A 26,512-nucleotide genomic window follows, 5' to 3' on the forward strand; every position below is an offset into this window, starting at 1 on the left:
AGTCAGAAACTTCTCAAGCCACTCGGGCAAACAGTAAAACAGGTTAAATCAAAACAGTGAGGAATTTCAGTAAAGAAAGCCCCTAAGGATCCAAACAGTTGGCACGAGGCCCAAATATGGGATTTAGTCCAAAACATAGAAATACTCCCCAAAACACAATAGTATCAAATAGTTTTTCAATCAAATACGCGACTCAATAGTCGTACGGGACGGACCAAGTCACAATTCCCAACAGTGCATGACCCCACGCCCGTCATCTAGCGTGTGTGTCACCTCAAAATAGTGAAACAATGTGAAATCCGGGGTTTCATACCCTCAGGACAACATTTACAATTATTACTTACCTCAAACCGGTCCAAACTCTAGCCCGCGATGCCCTTGCCTCTCAACTCAGCCTCTGAATGCTCCAAATCTAACCAAAACCAGCATGATACCATTAATACGCGCTAAAGGAACAAAACCCAAGCAAAAATAATCAAAATTAACCCAAAAATCCCAAAATTGGCCAAACCGACCCCCGGGCCCATGTCTCGGAATTCGATAAAAATTACATCACTAGAATCCTTGTCCTCCCATGAGTCTATACATACCAAAAACATGAAAATCGGACCTCAAATGGCCCATCAAATCCCCAATTAAAAGTCTCCAATTTCAAGCCCTAATTCTCCGATTTTACCCTTAAATTCCAATAATTTCATGCCTAATCAGTAAGATAATGCCATGGAATTGAGTATTGGGTTCAAAAATCTTACCTCCAAGCTTTATCCCTTGAATCCCTCTTCAAATCCTCTCAAAAAGCTCTCAACCCGTCTCAAAAATGGTGGAACAAAGCTGAAATTCGCGAAGGCAGGTTTATATAGTTTCTGCCCAGGCATTTCCGCACCTGTGGACAAATTATCGCACCTGCGGACCGCTTATGCGGTCAAAATAACTGCACTTGCGGTTTTCACTTAAGGTCCAACTTCCGCATCTACGGTTAGAACCTCGCACCTGCGGCCCCGCAGGCACGCTAGAAGCTCCGCACCTGCGATCTAGCTCCAGTTGACCAAAACCGCTTCTGCGACCTCCTCCGCGCATCTGCGACACCGCACCTGCGGTCCCCAATCCGCAGGTGCGGTTATGATAGGAACAGCAGCTGAAGCTGCTCAACTTCAATTTCAAACTTCCTGTCAACCTTCCGAATTCATCCCGAGGCCCCCCGAGACCTTAACCAAAAATACGAACCAGTCATATACCACTATTCAAACTTATACCAACCCTCGGAACACTCAAAACAACGGCGAACTCTAAATCACCCTCGGATTCAAGCCTAAGGATTCCAAAACTTCCAAATTCCGCAAACGATCAAAAAGTCTATCAAACTTCATCCAAATGACCTAAAATTTTGCACACACGTTACAAAATGACACAATGGACCTACTCCAATTTCCGAAATTCCATTCCGACCCAGATATAAAAATTTCCACTACCAACCGGAAAACGCCAAAATTCCAATTTCGCCAATTCAAGCCTAAATCTACCAAGGACCTCCAAAATACATTCCGAACACGCTCCTAAGTCCAAAATCACCCGACGGAGCTAACCAAATCATAAAAATCCAAATCCGATATCATATACTAAAAAGTCAAGACTGGGCCAAACCTTTCAAACTTAAAGCTTCAAGTTGAGAATCATCCTTCCATATCAATTCCGATTAACCTGAAAACCAAAATCGACGATTTACATAAGTCGTAATGCATCATACGAGGCTAGACATGCCCAAGAACTGGCGAGCAAAGTGCAAATGCTCAAAACGACCGATCGGGTCGTTACAATAGTAAACCGATCGGTTCCAAAGGTAACAATCGTTGAAAAATGATATGAGCAAATAATCGAATGATCATAATGAGGAGGAAATTAGCTCTAGAAGAGCCATGAAATAATATTTCATGAAACTCCAGAAGAAGTTCAGGTACCTGAAAGTAAAGAAAGTGATGAGATCTCAACAAGTTATGTCTTAGGAACCGATACAAAATGATCATCGGCGATATATTTGATACAATATAGTGCACAATATTGTAAAAGATTGTGAAGATCGGACCTGTAGTCCAGACTCCTGAAGATGTCATGTCATTTAAATGCAAGTCATAACCTATATGAATCATTTGATTAAATCTATATGAAGATCCCTGAAGGATTTAAAATGCTTGAAGCGCATAATTAAAAGTCTCGAGAAATGTACTCGATCAAATTACAAAGATCTTTGTACGATTTAAATCAATCTGGGCGCATGTGATATAATCGTCTCAGTGAATATTTGCTGAAAAAGGGTTACATGAATGATGTTATTTTTTCATGTATTTTAATTTAAAAAAAATGGCATCAGAATTTGTTATACTTGCTGTTTATGTTGATGACATAAATCTTGTTGGAACTCCAGAAGAATTCCAAAAGGAAATTGAATATCTTAAGAAAGAATTTGAGATAAAAGATCTTGGAAAAATAAAATTTTGTCTTGGTCTGCAAATTGAATAATTAGCAGACGAGATCTTTATCCATCAATCTGCCTATACATAAAGGGTCTTTAAACGTTATTACATGGACAAAGCGCACCCATTAAGTACACCAATGGGTGTTCGATCACTTGAAGTGAATAAGGATTCTTTCCGACCTCCAGAAGAGGATGGTGAACTCCTTGGTCCTGAAATACTCTACCTCAGTGTAATTGGTGCACTTATGTATCTTGCTAATGCTAACAAAGGTGGTGCAAATCGTATTGGTTATGGAGATGCGGGTTATTTATCTAATCCCCAAAAAAGCTCGATCTAAAACCGGGTATATGTTTACATGTGGAGGTATTGTCATATCATGGTGCTCCACAAAGTAATCTATTGTTGTTACTTTTTCAAATCATGCTGAGATAGTAGCTATTCGTGAAGCAAGTAGGTAATGCGTATGGTTGAGGTCAGTGATTCATTTTATTCGAGAAAAATGTGAGTTGGAATGTAAAAGACCCACAATATTATACGAAGTCAATGTTGCATGCATAGCCCAATTAAAGGAAGGATTCATAAAAGGAGATAGAACGAAACACATTTTACCAAAGTTATTCTTCACACATGATCTCCAGAAGAATGGTAATATCGATGTGCAGCAATTCTGTTCAAGTGACAATCCAGCAGATTTATTCTATAAATCTTTACCAACTTCAACTTTTGAGAAGCTATTATACAAGATTGGAATGCGGAGACTCAAATAATTGAAACAAAGTTTTCATTAGGGGGAGTAAAATACGCGATGTACTCTTTTTCCCTTACTAAGGTTTTTCCCACAGAGTTTTCCTTGTAAGGTTTTTAATGAGGCAGCTAGCAATGCATATTACTAGATATGTCTACTCTTTTTCCTTTAACAGAATTTTTTCCCATGGGGTTTTTACAAGTAAGGTTTTAATGAGGTACATTATCTTTTAATGAGCATCAAAGGGGGAGTGTTATGAATATATTATATTATGGATGTCCATTTAGTACTCCATTGTAAATAAGCTACCTGAAGAAGCTTATCCATATTGGACTCCACCGTAAATATGTTTATCTATTTAGTACTCTATTGGAAATAAGCATCCTGAAGAAGCTTATCATTTCGGCACTTCGATGTAGATAAATATTACTCCTGTAGAAGATTATCTATAGTTGGTACAATAACAACTTACAAGAAGCTTACACAGCAGCTTGCAGTAAGAGCTTACAAACAGCTTATACAGCATCTTACAGTAGCAGCTTGCATACAGCTTACACAGCAGTTTACAAATCATCTTCCTTTCTTCTATAAATAGAAGAAATTTCAGTTCATTATGTACATCAGTTTGAAGCTGAATAACATATCAATCATATCTATACCGGTATTTGATTTATTTGCTTTGCAGTCTTTATTTTTATAACATATATATACACATATATATCTTTTGATGATTTTCGAAATTAAGTACTTTAATTTGACTTATTTCAAGCTAAAGTTTGTCTTCTTATTTTTTTTCTTCTTTTTCAAAGTGTAGTGGCAGAGAGAATTGTTCACGGGAGATCCACAGCTACTTGCTAGTACCTTACTGCTAACCTGTGCTTCCATGGTTAGCCATGCAATCAAATCTCCATGCAATCTACTCATGCACATCAAGGGGCCGGGAATCCATGCTATTAGCTACTAGTTCACGTGAACTCAATATCATTTGTTTTATAGGTATCAAGAAAGAGAAATTTTCATAAAACACTATCTTTTAATGGTAATTAGCTATCTATAGATACCATTTGCTATATTACGGATTGTAGATACGTTTTCTGTTGTTATAAGATGCATGTATTTAAGCTACTGTATTTATGAATACAATAGCAAAAATAGGCATGAATCAGGGAAGTCCAGCTAATCAGTTGTTGTATTCGATTGTATTTATGGCGTGAAACGTGGGATTACAGCTGGACAAATTATTGTATTCGACTGTATTCATGGCGTGAAACAGAGGATTACACTGTTTTTAAACGGAAATGTATCAATTAACATAATAGACTCCTAATATAACTCAACAAATTCAATTATAACACACAAAAATTATAGTTCCGGTTGTAAAAAAGATTCTCAATCGAAAAATACCCAAAAAATATAGCAATCTTCAGAGAAATTATATAATACATCTGAATACATAAATTATATTAATTAAAAAACACATATGAATACATTCATGGTATATAGCGAGACAGTGAATACAATGAAATACATAGAATACAGCGGGATACATTGAAATACAATGAAAAAAAAGACAGTGAATACAATGAAATACATGGAATACAGCGAGATACATTGAATTACAATGGAAAAAAGACAATAAATACATGAAAATACAGCGTGATACGTTGAAAATACATTGAAATATATTAACAGAAAATCAAGTTGCGCAGCCCCAAACTCCGTCATCTTTGTTCAAGAACAAACCCTAATTTCCGGCGAATCCGCCGTCGAGCAATGGTGACAAAATAAGGAGTTGTTAATCACCATTAACGAGCAGATGATTAACAACTTTTGAAGCAGCAACAACATAATCTTCATATAAATCAAACCTGACGAGGATCTGCCTTCTCGCTAACCACCCAATCAAGCTACGACCTTGAGTTCCAAGCAGTTTTGGCAAGAACTTTCGAAGTTCATTCATCTCCAATCTCTCAAACGAAAATTTTAATATTAGAGCCTGATGTAGGCCTTCTTCAACAGTGAACTTTCGTAGTTCCTCCATAGTAAACACAACAGTAGGTTCTCCATTAACTATTTCAATAGGTTTAAGAATTGTTTTTGGTGGATTTTGAGCAGGTTTGTTTGTGAGCACTCTCGTAGCGTATGTAGTGGCTGGGTTAGGGCTTAAATTCGTCTCTCCCACAGCGGCATGTATCAAAGTAGAGAGAGAAAGAAAAATAGTGTAACTGAATAACGTATTTAGTGGCTTAGGGGTAGGAGGTAACCAAAATTAGATATTTTGCTATAAACATTAAAAGGTATCTATAGAATATAATTTTTTTAAATGGTATTTATTTAAAATAAATAAGGTGTTAATCTTTGCTACAGGAGATAAAAATTCCAAAATTGTATTAGATTCAGTCAAAATACTACGAGTAACTTATTATATTTTTAAGTTGACTTGGTTCCCTTTTTTTATTTTTTTTATTTTGGACTTCTATGTAACTAATATATTTGAATATACGCCTGAAATTTCAGAACTCTCTCGTTGAAATTCTTCACCATCTTTCCATGCAGTTACGCTGTATTTGATAATCAAAATAATTACTATAAAGTAAACAATGACTAGTTATACATAGTATTTTGTCTTAGCGAATTTATCTTTGTTGACTGCTTATATTTTTTTTCTCGTACTCTTACTCAATATGAATTATTAGCTGCCACAAATTATGTACTACTTTTGAGGATAAATTAGCTGTCACTCACACACATATATAAATAGAGAGAGATCACAAATCAATTATTTGAGGGTACCATTTTGGATTATACTTAAGTATGCGAATGATTTGTTTAGAGTGTCTTCGATTATTCACTTATCTTTTAATTTTCTTGCGAATAATACCACTCTAGTCTTTCTTTTGATTTTCGAATTCTTTAGTAACTTATTTTTAATCAAACTTTAATTGATGTAGTTATCCAATTATCAAACATGAACAACAAAAACTTTTGTTTGAAAATGACAACAATTATCAACAATGAGGCATATGAAAATGCTACATTGTACAAATATATACAAATTGTTTTTATATTTTGATCTAAAAGTTATTTAATAATCCAAATAATTCGATATTGAAATGATACTTTCACTTGTATGTTTTGACTTCAAATTTTAAATTAGTCAAAACATTCTTTAATGCCTCATTTGTTTGGGAAGTCTAAATCTTAATCATTCAGACGTCAGATATTAAGTGTGTTTATTTTTATAGACTGAATCTTAATCATTAAGTATATTTGTTTTTTACTTTTACAACAACTTAATGGTCTGAATAGGTCTGCATGATTAAGATCTATAACAAAGACTTAATTTCATTAAGATGCTATCATCCACATTCATTACTAACTGTCATCCGCCTACAATTATCAACTACCATCACCACCATCCCAACCATAGTCACCACCACTACCACCACCCATCACCCCACCACCATCATCCTCAACCATAACCACACGCTCACCCACCTCAACTGCCACCTTCAGCCACCCCATCACCTTCAATAACCACAGGCGGCATCGTCTACCATTATAAACTACCCCCACCCACCATCACTTTCCTCAATCACAACCACCACCACCACCCACCCACCCACCATTATTAACTATCACCACCCACCACTACCATGCTCAACCATAATCGCTATTGCTACCAATCACCACTAGCTACTACCAAAAACCACCACCAACCACCGAAATATTAGATTAATTAGTATTTTATTTGAATTTATGTTTATTAGTTTTTAAATAAAAATAAATTATATATATTCAGATGTTTAAAAACCAAACAGTTTTAATCATTTAATATTCATATCTTAAAACACATCTTAATATTCGGATGTCTTGAATTTTAATACACATCTCGATATTCAGATATATATTCAGATTCATACATCTTACTCTTAAAAAAACAAACGAGCCCTAAGTAAAGCTCTTTTCCTTTTTTGTTCATTAAATAATTTTTTGAGCAGTTATTTAATGTCAACAACTTTAAAGTTCCTATTTAGTATTATTAAGTTTCTTTCTACTTATGCATATGTGGGACTTCTAATAAGAATGTTTAATTTGAACCTATCATGTGTCACCTACAACACATGAAAGTCATAGTCGTATTTGTTTGACCAGTAATCAAATCGGTGGCGATTTAAGATATAAGTTTTATGGGTTTAATTTTTAGATTTTTTAGTTTATTCATAAATTATAAATTTAGATTTACTATTTGTTATAATATTAGTAACTTTCACACATAAATTTATTTTTCGAGTCCTATTCGTAATATGAGGTTCAGATAAATTCGGTGTCGGGGTGCTACACACGCCCTGAATCCAATCTAATATTTCATATTTTAATTTCTATTTTTTTTCTTCATGAAATGTTGATATGCAACAAACTTTTTCCTGCAAGTAAAACCGATTAGATTACTAGATTCTACTTTTAGAAGACGTTATCACTAGTTTTACTCAATTGACTTGTTTTTTAAACTTAGGTTAAATGACAAAACATCATATTTATTAGTTTATTAATCAAAACCACTTTGACCCTTTTTGACACCAGAGGATAAAATTGTCATTTCGTCAGCTTGTCAACCTACCCGACATTGATCAATTCTTAAGGTTCTAGATTAAATTAATGAAGAATTGAAGATCTAGAATGTGAAAAAGAAAACGCAAATTCACTAAAATTAAGGGACTTTTTACGCAAATATACTGCAGCGTTAGTACCATCTGTCGAAAGACTAAATACTTTAAATGACATTTTTGTCCCTGCTACTTTATAATAATCAACTCTATTTTACAGATGGTTATAAAGGTTAATTACTCAATATTAAAGGGCTTTTTAGAACTGAGGAATAAATCAGCTTTATTCTACGAGGACTTATATTGAAAATTAGATAAGAAGCAAGGGCTTGTTATGCAAAATTCAACTTACAGAACAATTACAATATCTGCAACATCAGCTCCAGCAAATCCAATCCCTTTTTTTTCTTCCAAAACTCATCATCAGAAAAAGAAAGAGAATTTCAGTTCCCTGAGAAAAACAGAGTTGAATAAAACACTAAAAAAAAGCTGTAGAAAATAAAAATAAAGTTGTTTTTTTCTTTTTTCATCAGTCTTTCTGTCCATCCATTCTCCAAGATTCCAATTTTATATGCAAAAAACACAAATGTAAAAAGGGTATATACAAACACACTTATGCTTTTTCTATCTCTACTCTTTATTCTGTTTTTTTTTTTGTTTGTTTTGAATTAAGTAGTAACCAAAAATTATTGTTTTTTTTTTCATTTTTCAAGGATCTGACATTATTAAGGAAAGTTTGTTTGGATTGTTGGACTAAACAACATGTCTCAAACAAACTGGGAAGCTGATAAAATGTAAGCTTTTCTTATTGAAGTATATGTTTGTTGTTTGTGCATTATTTATTTTTCCTTTTCTTGTTTGCTTCAGTTTTTGGGTATTGGGTTTGGTGTTAAAGCTCCAATTTCTGGATAGTTTCGTTCCTTTTAGCCAGATTTGCACTTCTGGGTATGTTTAATTTTGTGTTTTATGTGTTTTGGTATGTATTTTGTTGAAGAAAGTTTTAGTCTTTATTCACTAGCTCTTGTGCTGCTAGGGTTTGCACAGTTTTAAGCTTTGATATGGTATTGGTTTTGTAATTTTTGTCGCTTAAACACTTGCTCTCTCTCTCTCTCTCTACACACACACACACGTTGTGTGTGTGTTTATCAGCCAGCTGAATATGAAGATTTCTCTTTGGCTGACTGTAGTGTTTGGGTATTAAGGGTTTTGTATAGCTATAGTATTAATGTTAAGAACTGAACAAATTTAATTAGTAAAAAAGAATTTTTTTTCTTCTGAATATTCCCAAATCTGTATTCTTGGAAGCATGAACCAAGTGAAAAGTAAGGCCTCTTTCTAACCCGCAGTTCTAGCAGTCAAATAGGTTCTCTCCAAGCTCCAATTGTTTATCATTAGTGAAAAAAGTTAAAACAAAAAAATACACGATCTTGTTTTTGTAGGAATAGTAAGTGAACGTTGTCTGATTGTCAAGTGTTTACTCGTCCGTATATATTTTTCCTTCTTACTAGTCAGTGACTAATTGAACTCATGTTTCTATAATCAATTCGATACACACCTGGCGATGAGCGCAATCAGCTTTTCATTTTCTGTTTCGGACCAATCTATATCTCTATTGCGGTATCTGTTGTGTTAACTGACACAGTGCCTTTGACTTTGGACAGGCTAGATGTCTATATTCATGATTATTTGGTGAAGAGAGATTTAAAGGCTTCTGCTCAGGCTTTTCAAGCTGAAGGGAAAGTGTCATCTGACCCTGTTGGTGAGATTATAATTTGAGCTTATGCAGAGGAGAGTTGCACTTCCCTAGTTGATTTTCTCTGGTTTTCGTTATTTTGACCTTTGGATGGTATTTCTTTCAGCTATTGATGCTCCTGGTGGTTTTCTATTTGAGTGGTGGTCTGTTTTTTGGGACATATTCATCGCAAGGACCAATGAGAAGCACTCCGAAGTTGCTGCCTCTTATATCGAGGTTGGTTAATGAGAGAATTTCCTTCTTATAAAATTTATTATTCAACTGGACCCCAAGTTAGTTATTCCGATATGATTGCTTTTGTCGCCCCTAGCTGAAATTACGAAGTAACTACTGAGAGTTCTTGTCAAGAGTTTCTCTTGCTTGCTTTCCTTCTTTTGTTACATGAGAATTGCTAGCAAGTAGAAGTTACTGCTCGTGAAGATAAGAGTGATGCTAAAAAATGCTTTCCTTTTGGCTTGTATTCAGTTGTTTGTTTGATTAGAAAGTTGTTGGTTCCACTTGTCTCACTATTTTGTAGAGCCACCAGCTGCGCCAAAAGATAGCTACGCTTCTTAATTTTTTCACTTAATCACTACATACCTTGTAATGTTGTTGCTTGCTATCAGTACTTCTTTCATATTCTCTATTGCTATCTTGGATTTAGTTTTCTAAATATATTGTCTAGCTATTACTTGCTATCAGTGCTTCTTCCATATTTTCTTTAGCTGAGGGTCTATCAGAAACAATATCTCTGCCCTTCCAGGGTAAGTGTAAGGCTGTGTACATTCTTTTGCGGTGCATGGGATTGCTGCGGAGAACCCCATTTTCGGACATTCTATATGTCCTGGGTCCACTCATCAACCACATGAACCCAACAACAACAACAAACCCAGTGTAATCCCACAAGTGGGGTTTGGGGAGGGTAGTGTGTATGCCGACCTTACTCCTATCTTGTGGAGGTAGAGAGGCTGTTTTTGATAGACCTTCGACTCAAGAAAAACATAATTACAACATACTTGAAAACAAATACAGTAAAGGGAAAGCCATGGAAAAAAGACAAAAAACAAGCAGTAACAACAACATGATAATAAAATAACCGAAGCAAAAGAGACAACCTGTAGTAATAAAGATCTAAGTGTAAGGAAATCTGCAAATAATAATGATACTACAGGTATTAGAAAAGAAAAGCTCGACTACCTACTAATCTTCTACCCTAGTTCTCGACCTCCATACTCTCCTATCAAGGGTCATATCCTCGGTAAGCTGCAGATAAGCCATGTCATGCCTTATCACCTCTCCCCAATACTTCTTTGGCCTACCTCTACCACCCCTGAGACCCAACATAGCCAACCTCTCGCACCTTCTCACCGAGGCTTCTGGGCACCTCCTCTTCACATGTCCAAATCATCTCAGCCTCGCTTCCTGCATCTTGTCCACCAACCGCGTAAACCCATTCATATTTAGGTCCTTGTCGGTCCATGCCTTTGTCCATTTGACGAGACTGCAGATTTGTCAGAAATTTTCTTATCTTACTGTACGGGAATACAACACGGAATCAGTTCTATCTATTGACCAAGCATCTGTACCTGTTATAATGAATTCTAGAGGCTCAGTCTCTTTTAAAGTGCCTATATTCCTACTATAATCTAGTTTAGATATATGAGTTTTTAGCATGTTGATGATCTGTTATGTGGTCAGAGATGCTTGATTTGATTTGCTGTGAGTGTACAGCAGATGCACTCAACCTCCTACAACTTTAATGTACAATCAAATATTCTTTTTAATTTGTTTGGATCATGAAATGTTGGGATCTGTAAGGTTTTATCCGATGCCGAGAGAGAATCTAGTTTAGTTAGTAAATTATTTCATTAGGATAAAAAGTTCCCTATGGGGCTTCTATAATGAGCTGTCATTCTTTCTACCAGTAAAATGTTTATTTGATGAATGTCACATTATTGGTTGGGCTGTTGAAAGATCATCTATTACAAGGTTTTGCGCAGCTTTTCATTTGCTTTGCCTTTAAATGTGAATCTGGAAATTGCAGACACAAATAATGAAGGCAAGGGAGCAGCAACAACAGCAGCAGCAAGCCCAACAGCCTCAACATATGCAGCAGCAGCAGCAACAACAACAGCAACAGCAACAACAACAACAGCAGCAGCAAATGCAGATGCAGCAGCTTTTAATGCAGAGGCAGCAACATCAGCAACAACAACAACAGCAGCAACAACAGCAGCAGCAGCAGCAACAACAGCAGCAGCAGCAGCAGCAGGCTCAGCAGCAACAGCAGCGCAGAGATGGTAACCACCTCTTGAATGGTACAACTAATGGGATTGTTGGAAATGACTCTCTCCTGAGACAGAATCCTGGAACTGCAAATGCATTAGCTACGAAGATGTATGAGGAAAGACTAGACGATGCAGCTATGAAGGTAGCAGTCTTGCATGGAGGTTTGGAAAGCACTAATGCCTTTCAGCTATTAACCTTCAAATTCTTATTGTTTTCAGCAAAGATTCGGTGAGAATGTCAGTCAGCTTTTAGATCCAAATCACGCTTCTATGTTGAAATCTGCAGCACCAGGATCAGCTGGGCAGCCGTCAGGGTATGCTTATGAAATTAGCTAAATTTATTTTCTGTTCATACCAAAATGAAACATATAGTTAGCATAGAAATTTAAGGAGAGCAAGGAAAATATTTGGTTTTCCCTTTTCACTATTATTTATCTATGAACTTAATGTTGAAAATTTTCAACATTTCCACTAGGAAGGCTTCATGCATCTTGTGGAGCTGGAGGTGATAAAGTAGCCTGTTTTATACTTTTATTAGAATCTTTCTAATTGTTTATTTCGGAGCATAGGTTCATTTATTTAGCGTCTAAACCAAGAAGTTTAGTTTATATCAATTGACTGAAAGCATTATAATTCATAATTAATCGGTCTAAATTGGACTAAGGTGTTTCTGGTTTTCTACTTTCAGGCAAATGCTGCACGGTACCAGCGGTAGTATGTCCCCACAGGTTCAGGGGCGTAGTCAGCAACTTCCAGGGTCTACACCAGTCAGTATTCTTCTTTCTCTTGTTTCTTTGCTTCAGGAGTTTCATTTCACTAATTATAATCCTTAGCTACATGGTTTGTTGCTTCATTTGAGCAGGACATAAAGACTGAAATCAATCCGATACTTAATCCCCGAGCTGCAGGTCCCGAAGGATCACTGATTATTCCTGGTATCTTATCTTTGTTGATCTCCTTAGTGCTTTTGCTTCTTTTTGCAAACCTACTAATTGATATGTAGCTTATGTTTCTAATTAGAATAGCTGGTATTCAAAAGGAAACTGGAAATCCTGGATCAGTTGTCAAAGATTTCTCGATTTACAGATGAACCTTTTTTTTTTTTTTTTTGATCAAGAGATGAACTGACTTAACTATGTTGTGTTAGGATCAAATCAAGCTGGCAACAATTTGACTTTGAAAGGATGGCCCCTCACTGTAGGTTTCTAACATTCCATCTTATAATTTCTGCTTGCTTCCTTATTTTTTAACAGTGCATCTCTTGTAAATACCTTTTTATTATATTTCACAATAGAAAATGTTATATGTTATTGGCTTCTATATGACAATATGAGTCTCTGAAGATCGGTTTCCTTATGACTTTACATCGGCAATATACGGCTTGATTAAGATAACTAAGTTACCTATTTATGGAAAAAATATAGTGGGATTTACCTGAAGGATGGTAGTCATAACATGGTGGTATTAGCCAAGGATTCAGTGGAAGCAGCCACATGTTCTTTAGATGGGAAAGGAGTTAGTTGACAGAAAACCTGGTTGTGCCGATACCTTATTGCAGTATTAGAAGTTTTTGTATTGTGTTTCTGCAAATGCCTCTGAAACCTTTTCACGGTCAAGTCTCAATTGTTTCATGATTACATTGTTGCAACTTGTCTAGAAGCGTTGTTGATTTCTAACCCTAAAGAGTTATTTTAGCAATTCTGGAGATGAGTGCCTGTTGACATTCAGTTAGACGTGAATGTGAAATTTGTCTAGTTTGGGTTCTGCTTGATGGGAATCAAAATTGGAGGCACTCAGGGTACCCAATGTTATAAACTTTTAAAAATTTCTCTTGTCCACTGATGAGTGGTTTTCTTGAAGTGTGCTCCTTCTGGTCATGCTAGCGAATAAGGGGTTGGTTTTTTGTGAGGTTTCTCTATTTTTGGTATACGTCTTGTATACGGGTATTTATGCCTTTCATTAATGAAGTTCTATTACCTTATAAAAAAGGCGTTGGGTTTTGAAATTTAGCATTCTTTAAGGACATCTTTTCTTTCGAATTACTGAGAGTTCTTACGCTTGCAGTGGACCTTTTGTGCCCCTAAAGCAGACCATGTAATGTATCAGAATTTGATTGTTGAATATAACGTAGTTGTTTTCATGGGATTGAAGATTGCAAATACTACAACAACAACAACAATAACAACAAAAAACCCAGTATAATCCCACACAGTGGGGTCTGGGGAGGGTAGTGTGTACGCAGACCTTACCCGTATCTCGTGGAGATAGAGAGGTTGTTTCCAATAGAGTCCAGGGTCAGTGAAGCATAAGCACAACAGTAATGAAAAGGAAACAACTAGAAACAACAATGAGGAGCCATAGAAAAAAGCATCGGAAACAGCAAGATAGTAAGATAACCAAGACGAAAGCAACAACAGGCAATAATAGAAACCTAAGACTAAAAACAAGACGAGAGTATGTACTAATGCTACTTAGTAAGACCAAGAAAAACCACTCGGCCACCTAACCTTCTACACCAATCCTCAACCTCCACACCATGTCCAATTTGATGCTTAGTTTGTAGGTGTCTTAGTATGAGGTTTCTCTCGGTAAATCAAGTGATTGGACCCTTATACTTTGAAGAATATAAATGTAACCTTCCATCTTTTAGGCAGTTTTTTTTCTTGTTTTTGGGTGTATAAAAGATTGGTGTTATATATTACTCGTCTCATTTAGTGCCTTAGTTTGACTAGGCATGATGTTTAAGAATGGATAGAAGACTTTTGATTCTTGTGGTCTTAAACTAAAGGTGTGTATAACATAACAAATTACCCCTCGAATGAGGTTTCTCTCGGTAAATCAAGTGATTGGACCCTTATACTTTGAAGAATATAAATATGTAACCTTCCATCTTTTAGGCAGTCTTTTTTCTTGTTTTTGGGTGTATAAAAGATTGGTGTTATATATTACTCGTCTCATTTAGTGCCTTAGTTTGACTAGGCATGAAGTTTAAGAATGGATAGAAGACTTTTGATTCTTGTGGTCTTAAACTAAAGGTGTGTATAACATAACAAATTACCCCTCGAATCTTGTGATCTTAAACATGCCATGTCATTCCTATAAGAGAGTGTCATTAAGGGTAAAATGGGAATATTGGAATTAAAACTACTAAATATAGAAATGTATCATTTTTTCTGAAACATACTAAAAAGGAAAGTAAGATGCATAAATTGAAAAGGAGAGGGAGTTTTATCGGTACTGGCTTGAGATGTATATTTGGACCTTTATTGAAATTTTACAATTTATGTATTTTTCTCTGTCACGCTTGTCAGGGCTATGATCAGCTGAGGTCGTCGGGGCTTCTCCAGCAGCCAAAGTCTTTTATGCAGGGTCCTCAGCCCTTTCATCAACTGCAAATGCTATCACCTCAACACCAGCAGCAACTTATCCTAGCACAGCAGAACTTGACCTCACCATCTGCTAGTGACGTCGAAAGCAGAAGGCTACGAATGCTCCTTAGTAATCGGAACTCTAGTATGGGTAAAGATGGCCTTTCAAATTCTGTTGGTGATGTTGTTCCAAATATGAGTTCAGCTTCACAGGGTCCTGGTCCTCCACAAGATATTTTGCTCAAGGTACCATCTCTTGTTATCGCTTGGTGAAACGTTAGCTACTCAGCTGTAGGTCTTGCATGTGTCAACTTTGTGACTATGTATTGCAGCATATCACATAGTTTATCGGCATCTGTAATCACTGAAACTTCTTTTTTCATTTATAGTTGAGGATGGCCCAATTCCAACAGCAACAGCAGCAGCAACAGCAACAGCAACAGCATACTGGTAATCCCCAACTGTCGCAACAGCAGCAGCTTCCTCAACACACACTTTCTGGTCCGCAACCACAGAGTTCAAATCACAGTCTGCAACAAGATAAAATTGGCAGTGTTACAGGAGATGGAAGCATGTCAAATTCTTTTCGGGGAAATGATCAGGTCTCTACTTTTCTGGTTTATATCATAGAAACTTTTTTTTAGCGGCATAAAACATGTGGGCCTTTTGTTTACTGCCATTTTACTGTTTAACAAACCAGATTCTTATTGATGCTGTAGCACAGTCAAAATATTTTCTTATGAAAGAAGCACCATATAATTTCTGAACTAAAGTCTGGTTCGACCAAGGAAGTTTTGCATTCTAATGAGAGAATATTCTCGGTCATTTGCTGTTGGATGCACTAAGGAATCGAGTTAATGAACTAGGCTGAGGAGTTGCCTTTTTTGGAATGTCAGCACTTCCTTCTATTTTGCAGATGGCTAGTTACTCTAAACCTAGAGGGCCCATGAAAAGTATCCACAGAGAATTAACAAAAGAAAAAAAAGACCTGGGGGAGAAGAATGATAAAAGAGAAGGCAATCCTTATAAAAAACAAAAGAGAAGGCAATGGAGAAAAGTGACCAATCTATTTGTAGGGATAAGATTAATGCATTATTTTGCAGTATCCTTGTTGTGTTTGGGTTTATAGTCGTGGATATCCCCCTCCCTCCCTTTTATTTCCTTCTTGCATATCTTTGACTTCAGCACTTCACTAGTTTGAAAAGATACTCGTTCAAGTTAACACTTATCTAATATTAAATGCATAAACAAAGTTGCTATGAAACTAGAGGATTTCTTATGTTAATATAATTCATCCAGGTTGTGCTGACCCTTGCATGCTACTTTTTTGCTAGATGATCCTAACATGCTATTAATGGTTTAGTTTGTTTCATCCCAAGCACCATAGAATATGAAGTGGAAATATGATGTAATATGTTTATTGATAGGAGATCTTGATCTCTCATGACTTAAAAGGGATCAATGGAAAGATTACCATATTGGAGACTGTTAATCTCAACTTCACAGGCTTGAAGTTAAGATTCCTAATATGCTTTTCTTGTCTTTCAAGGCTTCAAAAAACCAGACTGGGAGAAAGAGAAAACATCCTGTTTCATCTTCAGGGCCTGCTAATAGCTCAGGAACTGCAAACACTGCTGGACCTTCCCCAAGTTCTGCTCCCTCAACACCATCGACTCACACACCCGGAGATGTGATTTCAATGCCTGCCTTGCAACATAGTGGAAGTTCTTCGAAACCATTGATGATCTTTGGAGCAGATAATAATGGCACTCTTACGTCCCCATCGAATCAATTGGTAATAGAAATACTTTATCTTGTGCCAGTGGATGAAACCTTAATGGGTTGTTCCAGTCCTCATTGAATGCAATTTTGGCAGTGGGATGACAAAGATCTTGTGCAGGCTGATATGGATCGGTTTGTGGATGATGGTTCTCTTGATGATAATGTTGAGTCATTTTTATCTCACGATGAGGCCGATCCTCGGGATACAGTTGGTCGCGGTATGGATGTCAGTAAAGGTTAGTGAGGTGTACTTGGTTCCGTGACTTAAAATTTAGTCCCGAATTTTGTGTAGTCTTGTACTAAACAGCAGTTGTATTTGACGCCTCCTCCTTTTGTATTTTAGTTATGGAAAAATTTATACATGGAAGCTCTGTTAACTAGGCAGTGACAGCCGCAATGCTTTCATCTCTCTAAGCCTTTCAAGATCTAAATCAGATCTTAACTTATTGTTTGGTACTTTGATTTCTGGAAGCTTGCATGCGTCCTATAGAATGCCTATAGTTCAGCTGATCCCTGGCCCCATAAAAAAGAAAGAAAAGAATAGGAAAGAGATTAATGGTTGTCCAGAGACCAACAAAAGAATATTCCTTTCTGTGGTGCATTTACTTTCTAATATCTCTGTATGTCTATGGTATCTGTTTCATAAAGGTTTATGAAATTGTTGTTTTGCAGATTGGGTGTTGGTTGTGAAGAGTTGTAGTTTAAAGTCAATTCATGGTGCTTTTTATTAGCAAATAACATGAATTTTATCTATAATTTGTCAACTAGGAAATGAGTTGGCTTCCTAGTTTATCTAGAATTATGAATGGGGGTATATTCTGACTAAAAGAACCTTTGATTATAGGGTTCACATTTAATGAAGTGAATTCTGTTCGGGCTAGTGCCAGTAAAGTTGTTTGTTGTCACTTTTCCTCTGATGGAAAACTGCTAGCTAGTGGAGGTCATGACAAAAAGGTTAGTGTAGAAGTATCAATGCTTTCGTTTCAAAGTGTATTTCTGTAGCATCGAAGCAATGCGTTGTTGTTATGGTGCTTAATGCCTTCTTAGTGGTTCTCAAAGAAATAACTTTACTGTTTATGTTCTATCTTTCGTTTCAGGCTGTTTTATGGTATACTGATACCTTGAAGCAAAAAACGACACTTGAGGAGCACTCATCGCTAATAACTGATGTTCGTTTCAGTCCAAGCATGGCAAGACTTGCAACATCTTCTTTTGACAAAACTGTCAGGGTTTGGGATGCTGACAATGTTAGTTGATGCTGTCTTTAGTGTTTCATAATTTATTTCTTATTATTAACATATTTTATGTTTATATTCAGATTATTCCCACCCAAGTTGTTTCCTTGAGTATTCATTAAAAAATAAGCTGTTTCCTTGAGTATGCTCTATATCCATTTTGGGATATGTATTTTTAACACTTCTAGGCTCGTTCAGTTTGATATCTCTCCTAGAACATCTCGAATTAAACACAGCATAAAGTAAGATTATCTTCGGTTTACTAGAATATTTAGTTTGTCCACTGAGCTTTTTGTGTGTCGATATTTTTTATTTGTTTTTTTGGCTGTGAGGTCAGGAAGTAGTTTATATACCGCTAAAAGGGTAAATATGATTAAAATTGATTGAATCCGTCTAGATTAATAATATTATTAATCTAGAGCGGATGTATTGATATTTAAATTACCTTGAAGACGGCCTGTATTGATGTTCGACCTTGAAGGAAACCAAGTTGGCTTCTTTAGAATGGGTGGAACACTTTAGTGACTGTCATTTTGTCAATTCAAATTCATTTAAGTGGTTAAGAGGAGAGAGGTTGTGGTAAAATTGCATTACTGAACATACTATTCATCTTCTCGGTGCCATCAAGGAATCTTTTCATGAAAAAAAATGCATTAATGAACATCTTTGGAAGGGCCATAGTGCAGTAAACTCAAGCGACCAAAGAAGAAAAGAATCAGACTTACTCGTCTTGCTTTGTTCTTTTTGAAGTTTTCCTAACTCCCCCTGCAATTGTTTTCAGCCGGGCTACTCGCTTCGGACTTTCACTGGGCATTCTGCTGGTGTAATGTCACTTGATTTCCATCCCAATAAAGAAGATCTGATCTGTTCTTGTGATGGTGATGGTGAGATAAGATATTGGAGTATTAACAATGGTAGCTGCACAAGAGTGTTCAAGGTAAAATTGTTCATCTACTGTTATATGTACATTGGAACAGGGGATTGGGGACAGTGATGCACAATTATATGATCTTCCATCTCTTCTTAATGTTATTTCATGTCTCGAGTAGGGTGGGACGGCTCAGGTAAGATTTCAGCCCCGCATCGGTAGATATCTTGCTGCGGCTGCCGAGAATGTTGTATCGATACTTGATGTGGAGACACAAGCTTGTCGGCATTCGTTAAAGGTTGGTGTTCCTTAATGACAGGCCCGTACAACTTAAGTTACTAACTTTGTTTTATTTTAGTGTTTCTCTAATTTCTTTTGGAAGTTGAAAGATGCTAATCCATCTCAACAACTTGGAAAACTAAGATATTTAGAAGAAATATGGGAGATTTAATCATTTATTTTTTCCTTATCCAACCTTCAAATATATGAATAGGATCATGTTGAACAAATTTCCATGTAGGGTAAGAACATATGAGTTTTGGCAAAAAGCTTGATTGACAATTATAAGGTTCTTTTAGTGACGTGAAACTTCTGTTTCCCTAGTTACGATTGCTTTATATTTAGCTTTTATTACATTTGCAAAGTTTAGGATTTTCACATGGTTAATGAGATCTGGCACCTGCTACCTACCCATAATAAAGTATGACCTGACATAGATAGTCTTAGGAGAGATAAATGATAACTTCTCTAGTTGCTTTTCTCCAAGGCTGCTTACATGCACTAATAACTATTATCATATGTTTCAATATAGCTCTGCCTGTGTTTCCAGACCGTGGTGTGTTTAACATATTGCTATTGTTTCTGAAGGGTCACACAAAACCAATTCATTCTGTCTGCTGGGATCCCTCAGGCGAGCTCCTAGCATCGGTTAGTGAAGACTCTGTCAGGGTTTGGACATTGAGGTCGGGTAGTGAAGGGGACTGTCTACATGAGCTTAGTTCAAATGGCAACAAATTCCACTCATGTGTTTTCCACCCTACATATTCATCATTGCTTGTAATCGGCTGTTACCAGGCAAGTCATGTCTTACATTATTTTGCAAAACTTCTGTGTTTTTTCCCCAAGATATAGTGGATATTTGTTCTGGTAACACATTTCAGCAGAGATATACTAAACATCTTATGTGAAATGTATTTTTCTCCAGTTTAAACCAAAAAACCAATCCTAGAAGCTAGTCTCGCTAACACTGAATATTCGAAATTAACCATGTAATGTGGTGGTTGTATGATTTAAGGAGATCTTGCAAAATAACCTATTTCTCATTGCACCTTCACTATGTCAAAATATCTTCTTTTTTCCTTCCCATGACTGAATATCGAAAGACTTTGTGATGTGAATATCTTCACTTCCATGTTTCTAACTTTTTAATCTTAAGCCTTCAATTTCTTTCTTCATACCATTTTGTTCATAGTCTAACATAGACTTTCTAATACTCAGTTGACTCCACATACCCAAATTCCCAGATGTCGTGCACCCCCTCCCCCCTCCCCCCCAAAGGATAAATAATTGAGTTGATTTTCTTTATTACTGTGGTGTTGGGGCCATCTTGCATGCACTCTACCTATTCCACCGAGTACCTTCTATCTTCTACTAGTAAAAGTACCAGATGACTCTGTTCACCAAGGCTTGGGCAGAGGGGAAGGAATCACTCAGCTCTGTCTATGTTGGAATTGATTCACAAATTCTAATGCATATAGTGCATTTTGCAGTCGTTGGAGCTATGGAACATGAATGAGAACAAGACAATGACTCTCACAGCACATGAAGGATTAATTGCTTCCTTGGCTGTGTCGACAGTTGCAGGTTTAGTTGCTTCAGCCAGTCATGACAAGTTTGTTAAGCTTTGGAAGTAAGATATGTACCATCATCCATGCTTAGCCCCAGTTGTATGTCCACTGTAAAATCTTTTACCGGTTTCCGAAGAGATGTTTTGTGTCTGTTATTTAGCATTAGCTTTTGTATTCTGTTATTTTTTTCGGTTGCGCCTGAAAGAACCATGTACTAACCCCATTCCCTGCTCATCTTGACTGCTGGTACCTAACTTTATATTATGAAAACCTAAAAGAAGAAAATTTGTTGTTGTCAACTTTCTGCAATGTTTTTTCCCCTCCAAAGTGGTTATATCAATTGGAATAATCAGGTGTAGTTGGTTCAGTGAGTGTACATATCAGTTTTTCCAAATTTTACAAGGGTGTTTAGTCTTTTAAGTTTCTCCATCTATGTCCCCTTAGGGGTCGTTTGGTTGGAATATGATTTATACCAGTATAAGGTATATTGGGATAAGTTATGCTGGGATTGTTGTTTATTCATTGTTTGGTATGTTGTATTAACAGTGACATAATTTCTAAGAAGGTATAAGTTATACCGGTGCTAATTACCCCACCTTCTATAAGGTATAAGTTATTCCAGTGTTAAAATTAATATCGGGATAACTTATACCTGGTTTGCTAACCAAACAAAGTATTAAGGTGGTATTAAATTTTTATACCATTCTTATACCTTCTTATACCTCATACCAAACGTCCCTTTAAAGTGTTGACATAATGCATATTTGGGTATTTACTCTCTAGGAGAAGCAAGAGAGTAAATACCCAAATACTCTTTGGGTATTATTGTTTTGAAGGGGCCTTGGCGTAATTGGTAAAGTAGTTGTCATGTAATCAGGAGGTCATGGCTTTGAGCCGTGAAAATAGCCTCTTGCAGAAATATAGGTAAGACTGCATACAATAGAGCCTTGTGGTCCGGTCCTTTTTCGGATCCCGTGCATAGCGGGAGGCGGAGCTTACTGCACAGGATTGCCCTTTACTCTCTCGAAGAAGCAAAGAACATTGTGTTAGGGGTGGTGCTCAAGTGTGGTTACCACATAAAATAATGATAAAAAATACAAACATCGAGTGTTGATTGAGCTGAAGCTCTCAAGAAATGGAAGGGGAAGATCTTCCAACCTGATGGTTAATGCTGAATAGATATCTACATGCAAAAAGGTATATCTAGGGGTATTCATAAAAATCCGAAAAATCGAACCAAACCGAAATCCAAATCAAAGCGATCAAAAAATTTGATACTTTTTGGTTTGGTTTGGTTTTGGTTTTTAAAAAAAAATCGATCAAATTTTATTTGGTTTTGGTTTTAATCAGAAAAAACCGAAAAAAAGTCGAACCAAACCGACTATAGGAGTAGCTATTTCAAATTTATTATTACACCTATATATGTAAATTTTATGGTAAATGTTAATGGTTTGCACTTTTAGTATAGTTCTTTACCTTTACATTCTAGTTTGATTGGTAGTTTTCTTTTGTTAAGTTGTACAAATTCATAATTTTTCATTGAGTCCTTAAATTATTCATCACTATTTGATTCAATTATCATCAATATATCTTGGTAAATAATGATTTCTCAAAGGGCTTTGGGCGACTGCGCTACCAATCAAAAAGACAATCGTCGCTACTGGACGGCGAAATTGATTTAGGAATTTATTAATATTCTCTAAAAAAGGTATTGTTAATAATCCCGCAGTTACTGAAACCATTAAAAGAACTCCCAATAATTTATTGGGCACTGTACGAAGTATTTGAAATATAGGAAAGAAATACCATTCAGGTAATATTTTCAAAGGGGTTGCAAATGGATCTATCGGTTCACTAGTCATTGATGGTTCTAAAACGGCTAAGCCTACATTACATGCAATAATACCTAGAATTACTACTGGAAAAATAGTTTAGTTCTAAACTCCTTTCTTTTTCCATTTAGCTTTTATTGTTTGTTTGGGTTTGTAACTATGTGACCACTGGAAGTGGAAGAGCTATTTGATGAGACTTCATCAGATGATTGTACAAGAAGGAACTAGATAGATTAGGGAGAAAAAAAAACAGATGAGAAAAAAATGATAATGATAAATAAAGAAAGAAATTTTGGATTAGGTTAGGAATCCAAGTTTGGGGCGGTATGGATAAAAGAACTTCCTATGTTATACTATTCAATTCTCGACGACGAATTGATTTGATAGCTCAGATATTGTTATTCATGATATTGATCCGATTCAAGATCATCGAGAGGTAATATTCATTCATTGAATTTATAAGCCATATCATCTCTATGAGATTAAATCCCGAGTTATTACGAAGTAAAAAACCGATGAGATTATGGAAGTAAATATTTTTGCATTTATTGCTAGTGCACTATTTATTCTAGTTCCTACCGCTTTTCTACTTATCATTTACGTAAAAACAGTCGGTCAAAAAACCACCTCTATATTAACATAGTGGTAGAAAGAGAACCATGCTGCGTCTAGACTTCAAACAGTTTGTTTTAACCATGTTAACAGTTCCACTTTATTGGTTAATAGAGAATCAAAATCGATTTACCAATGAATTGCGAAATGCTATGGTTCTTCCATATAATTTTTGAATTTATTCAGAAGTAATTCGCGAGATCATGCACCTCTATTTCTAGTTATAACGGAAAAGGGTACAGCTGGGTGGTCCAGCCTATTCTCGAAATAAACAACTCGCACACACTCCCTTTCCAAAAAAATTCAATACACCAAGCACTATACTTAGATTTATCGGATTTGTTGCTAAAATATCGGTAGATAGTGTTACGTTGAAAATGTGATCGCGCGGAATATGTGTTTGATAGTGTATGTCTTATATTTAAGAAAATACCGACAAATAATTGAAAAAATCGATAAATAACCGGAAAAACCGACAAAATCCGACATAAACCGAATCGAGAAAAAACCGACTGAATTGGTTTGGTTTGGTTCTAATATTTGAAAAACTGACTTACTTGGTTTGGTTTCTTTTTAGGGAAAAACCGATCCAAACCGAACTATGAAAATGTGACGACCCAAAGGGTCATCACCTGTTTTCTTACCCATTCCGTACTTCAGAGGCCTTGAAAACCTCATTTAGGGTTGCCTCGATTTGCGTACGCAATCCGGGCGCGTAGCCGGAAAGCTTAAATATGAATTCTGTGAGAAAAATGCTAAATTTTGATATTAAAATGAATAAATTTGACTTCGGTCAATATTTTGGGTAAACGGACCCCGACCCGTGATTTGACGGTCCCGGAGGGTCCGTAGAAAAATATGGACTTGGGCGTATGCCCGAAATCGAATTCCGAGGTCCCAATCCAGAGAAATGAATTTTTGTGTGAAATTGTTTTCTGGAAATAATTAAGGAAATTAGAAATGAAATTTGATTAGAAGACTATGGTATCGGGTCCGTATTTTTGTTCCGGCACCCGGTACAAGTCTTATATATGATTTAAGCACTTTCTGTAAAGTTTGGTTGAAAACGGACGTCGTTTGACGTGTTTCGGACTTAAAATGGAAATTTGTTGTTTTATGAAAATTTGGAAGGAATCATGGATTTTGAGGCTTATTTCGATGTATATGATGTTATTTTGGCAATTTGATCGCACGGACAAGTCCGTAGGATGGTTTTGAGGTGGTGTGTATGTTGGGTTTGGAGCCCCGAGGGCTCGGATGAGTTTTGGATAGGTGTCGGAGTGGATTTTGAACTTAGAGAAAATCTGGTGCATTCAGTCCTGCAATATTCGCATTTGCGAAGCATGCCTCGCAAATGCGAGCTCACAAATGCGAGCCTGACATCGCAAATGCGAGGAAGGGAGGTCCTGTAGCTGGGTCGCAAATGCGAACAATTGGGTCGCAAATGCGAAGGTGAGCTAGTCGCAAATGCGACCTTTAGGCTCGCAAATGCGAAGCCCTTGTTTTTGCCCAGTGTTCGCAAAAGCGAACATGACTTCGCAAATCCCATAACTAGTCAGGGTTCGCAATTGCGAACCCTAGTTCGCATTTTCCAAATCTGAGGCCCAACATATTTTATACTTAGTCGAATTTGAACCATTTTTCACCATTCTTTCAAAACACAAACTCCTTGGGCGATTTTTCAAGAACAAATTTCCTTCCAAATCATTTGTAAGTCGATTTTTACTCAATTCTTTCAATCATTGACATCATTTAACATGTTTTCAACTTAAAATCAATGATTCTCATGGGTGAAATTGGGGGGTTTTGGGTAAAACCTAGGTTTTTCTAAAATTGGGGATTTGGACCTCAATTTGAGGTCTGATTTCAAAACAAATCACATATTTGGGTTCGTGGGGGAATGCGTAACCGGATTTTGGTTCGTACCTCGGGTTTTGACCACGTAGGCCCGGGGGCGATTTTGGAATTTTTGGGAAAAACTTTGGGAAGTTCATTTTTATGCATTCAAATTGATTCATTTAGTATTTATTAAAGTAATTAAGTGACTTGTGACTAGCTCCGAGCGGATAAGAGGTGGAATAATGGGGTAAAGCTATAGTTGAGGCTTGAGTTGAGTTCAAAGCATCGAGGTAAGTGTTCGGTCTAACCCTAGCTTGAGGGATTAGGAGTTGAGTCATAATTGCTACTTGTTTGTGTTGAGTACGACGTATGGGCATGGTGACGAGTATCCATGCGTCGGTGTCGAGCATGACCGTGAGTCTTAATTTGATAATTGTGTACCCTTGTTTGATCCTATGAAAGTTGTGACTGAATATTGGTATTAGTTGTGCTAAGAAGAAGTTGAATAGGATTGGTTATAGCTGACTCTCCCTTGTCGGGATGTTTGACTTGTTGTTATTGATCCCTTGCCGGGAAGATTATTAATTTGATTGTTCCCTTGCCGGGATTGTATTGTGTATTGTATTGAAAGTAAAGGGAGCAGTTGGTACGCCTACCACAAGTGAAATTGAAATGGGAGCGGGTGGTACGCCTACCACAAGTGATATTGAAATGGGAGCGTAATTGAAATGGGAGCGGGTGGTACGCCTACCACAAGTGATATTGAAATGGGAGCGGGTGGTACGCCTACCACAAGTGATATTGAAATGAGAGCGGGTGGTACGCCTACCACGAGTGATATTGAAATGGGAGCGGGTGGTACGCCTACCACGAGTGATATTGAAATGGGAGCGGGTGGTACTCCTACCACGGGTGATATTGAAATGGGAGCGGGTGGTACGCCTACCACGAGATATTGAGAAATGGGATCGGGTTGTACGCCTGCAACAAGATGAGTTGAATATGAAAGTTGCCTTATCTCTTCATTTATTGCTAGAAGTTAAACTGTAGATGTACGCTCTATTATTCCGGATATTTTATTTTTATCTGTTGCCCCTGAAGCATGCTCCCTTCCCCAGCTTAAATTTTTATTTTCTTGCTATTTCTCTGTGGTACTTGTATATATATATCTGCACAGGTTATCTGGAGTCTGGTCCTAGCCTCGTCACTACTTCGCCGGGGTTAGGCCAGACACTTACCAGCACATGAGGTCGGTTGTGCTGATACTACGCTCTGTGCTCTTTTGC

General features: G+C 36.7%; 1 protein-coding gene across 3 annotated transcripts; it reads left to right on the forward strand.

The window, feature by feature from the left end:
- Positions 8,200–21,250, forward strand: LOC109227286 (transcriptional corepressor LEUNIG). 3 transcript variants are annotated; one of them, XM_019392392.1, is made up of 19 exons: positions 8,200–8,420; positions 8,537–8,617; positions 9,485–9,582; positions 9,683–9,792; positions 11,600–11,986; positions 12,063–12,157; positions 12,532–12,610; positions 12,706–12,778; positions 12,991–13,040; positions 15,155–15,457; positions 15,601–15,813; positions 16,776–17,006; positions 17,088–17,229; positions 17,838–17,947; positions 18,091–18,240; positions 19,010–19,165; positions 19,278–19,394; positions 19,964–20,170; positions 20,866–21,250. In XM_019392392.1, exons 2-19 carry the CDS (start codon positions 8,586–8,588, stop codon positions 21,007–21,009), a joined length of 2,697 nt encoding a protein of 898 aa, XP_019247937.1. In that variant the 5' UTR covers positions 8,200–8,420; positions 8,537–8,585; the 3' UTR covers positions 21,010–21,250. The 3 variants fall into 3 exon arrangements, with proteins under 3 accessions (XP_019247937.1, XP_019247936.1, XP_019247938.1); XM_019392391.1 differs by having other exon boundaries at positions 8,202–8,420; positions 16,761–17,006; XM_019392393.1 differs by having other exon boundaries at positions 8,202–8,420; positions 16,761–17,006; positions 17,112–17,229.

This window comes from Nicotiana attenuata, chromosome 6 (genome assembly GCF_001879085.1).
Source record: "Nicotiana attenuata strain UT chromosome 6, NIATTr2, whole genome shotgun sequence".
NCBI classification, from domain to species: Eukaryota; Viridiplantae; Streptophyta; class Magnoliopsida; order Solanales; family Solanaceae; genus Nicotiana; species Nicotiana attenuata.

What these genes read in the sequence shown, in the direction of transcription:
- LOC109227286 (XM_019392391.1), top strand. Translation starts at nt 8,586, where the DNA reads ATGTCTCAAACAAACTGGGAAGCTGATAAAAT. An exon ending in TAGACGATGCAGCTATGAAG is followed by an intron (nt 11,987 to 12,062) that starts GTAGCAGTCTTG and finishes TATTGTTTTCAG; the next exon opens with CAAAGATTCGGTGAGAATGT. An exon ending in TGAAAGGATGGCCCCTCACT is followed by an intron (nt 13,041 to 15,154) that starts GTAGGTTTCTAA and finishes CACGCTTGTCAG; the next exon opens with GGCTATGATCAGCTGAGGTC.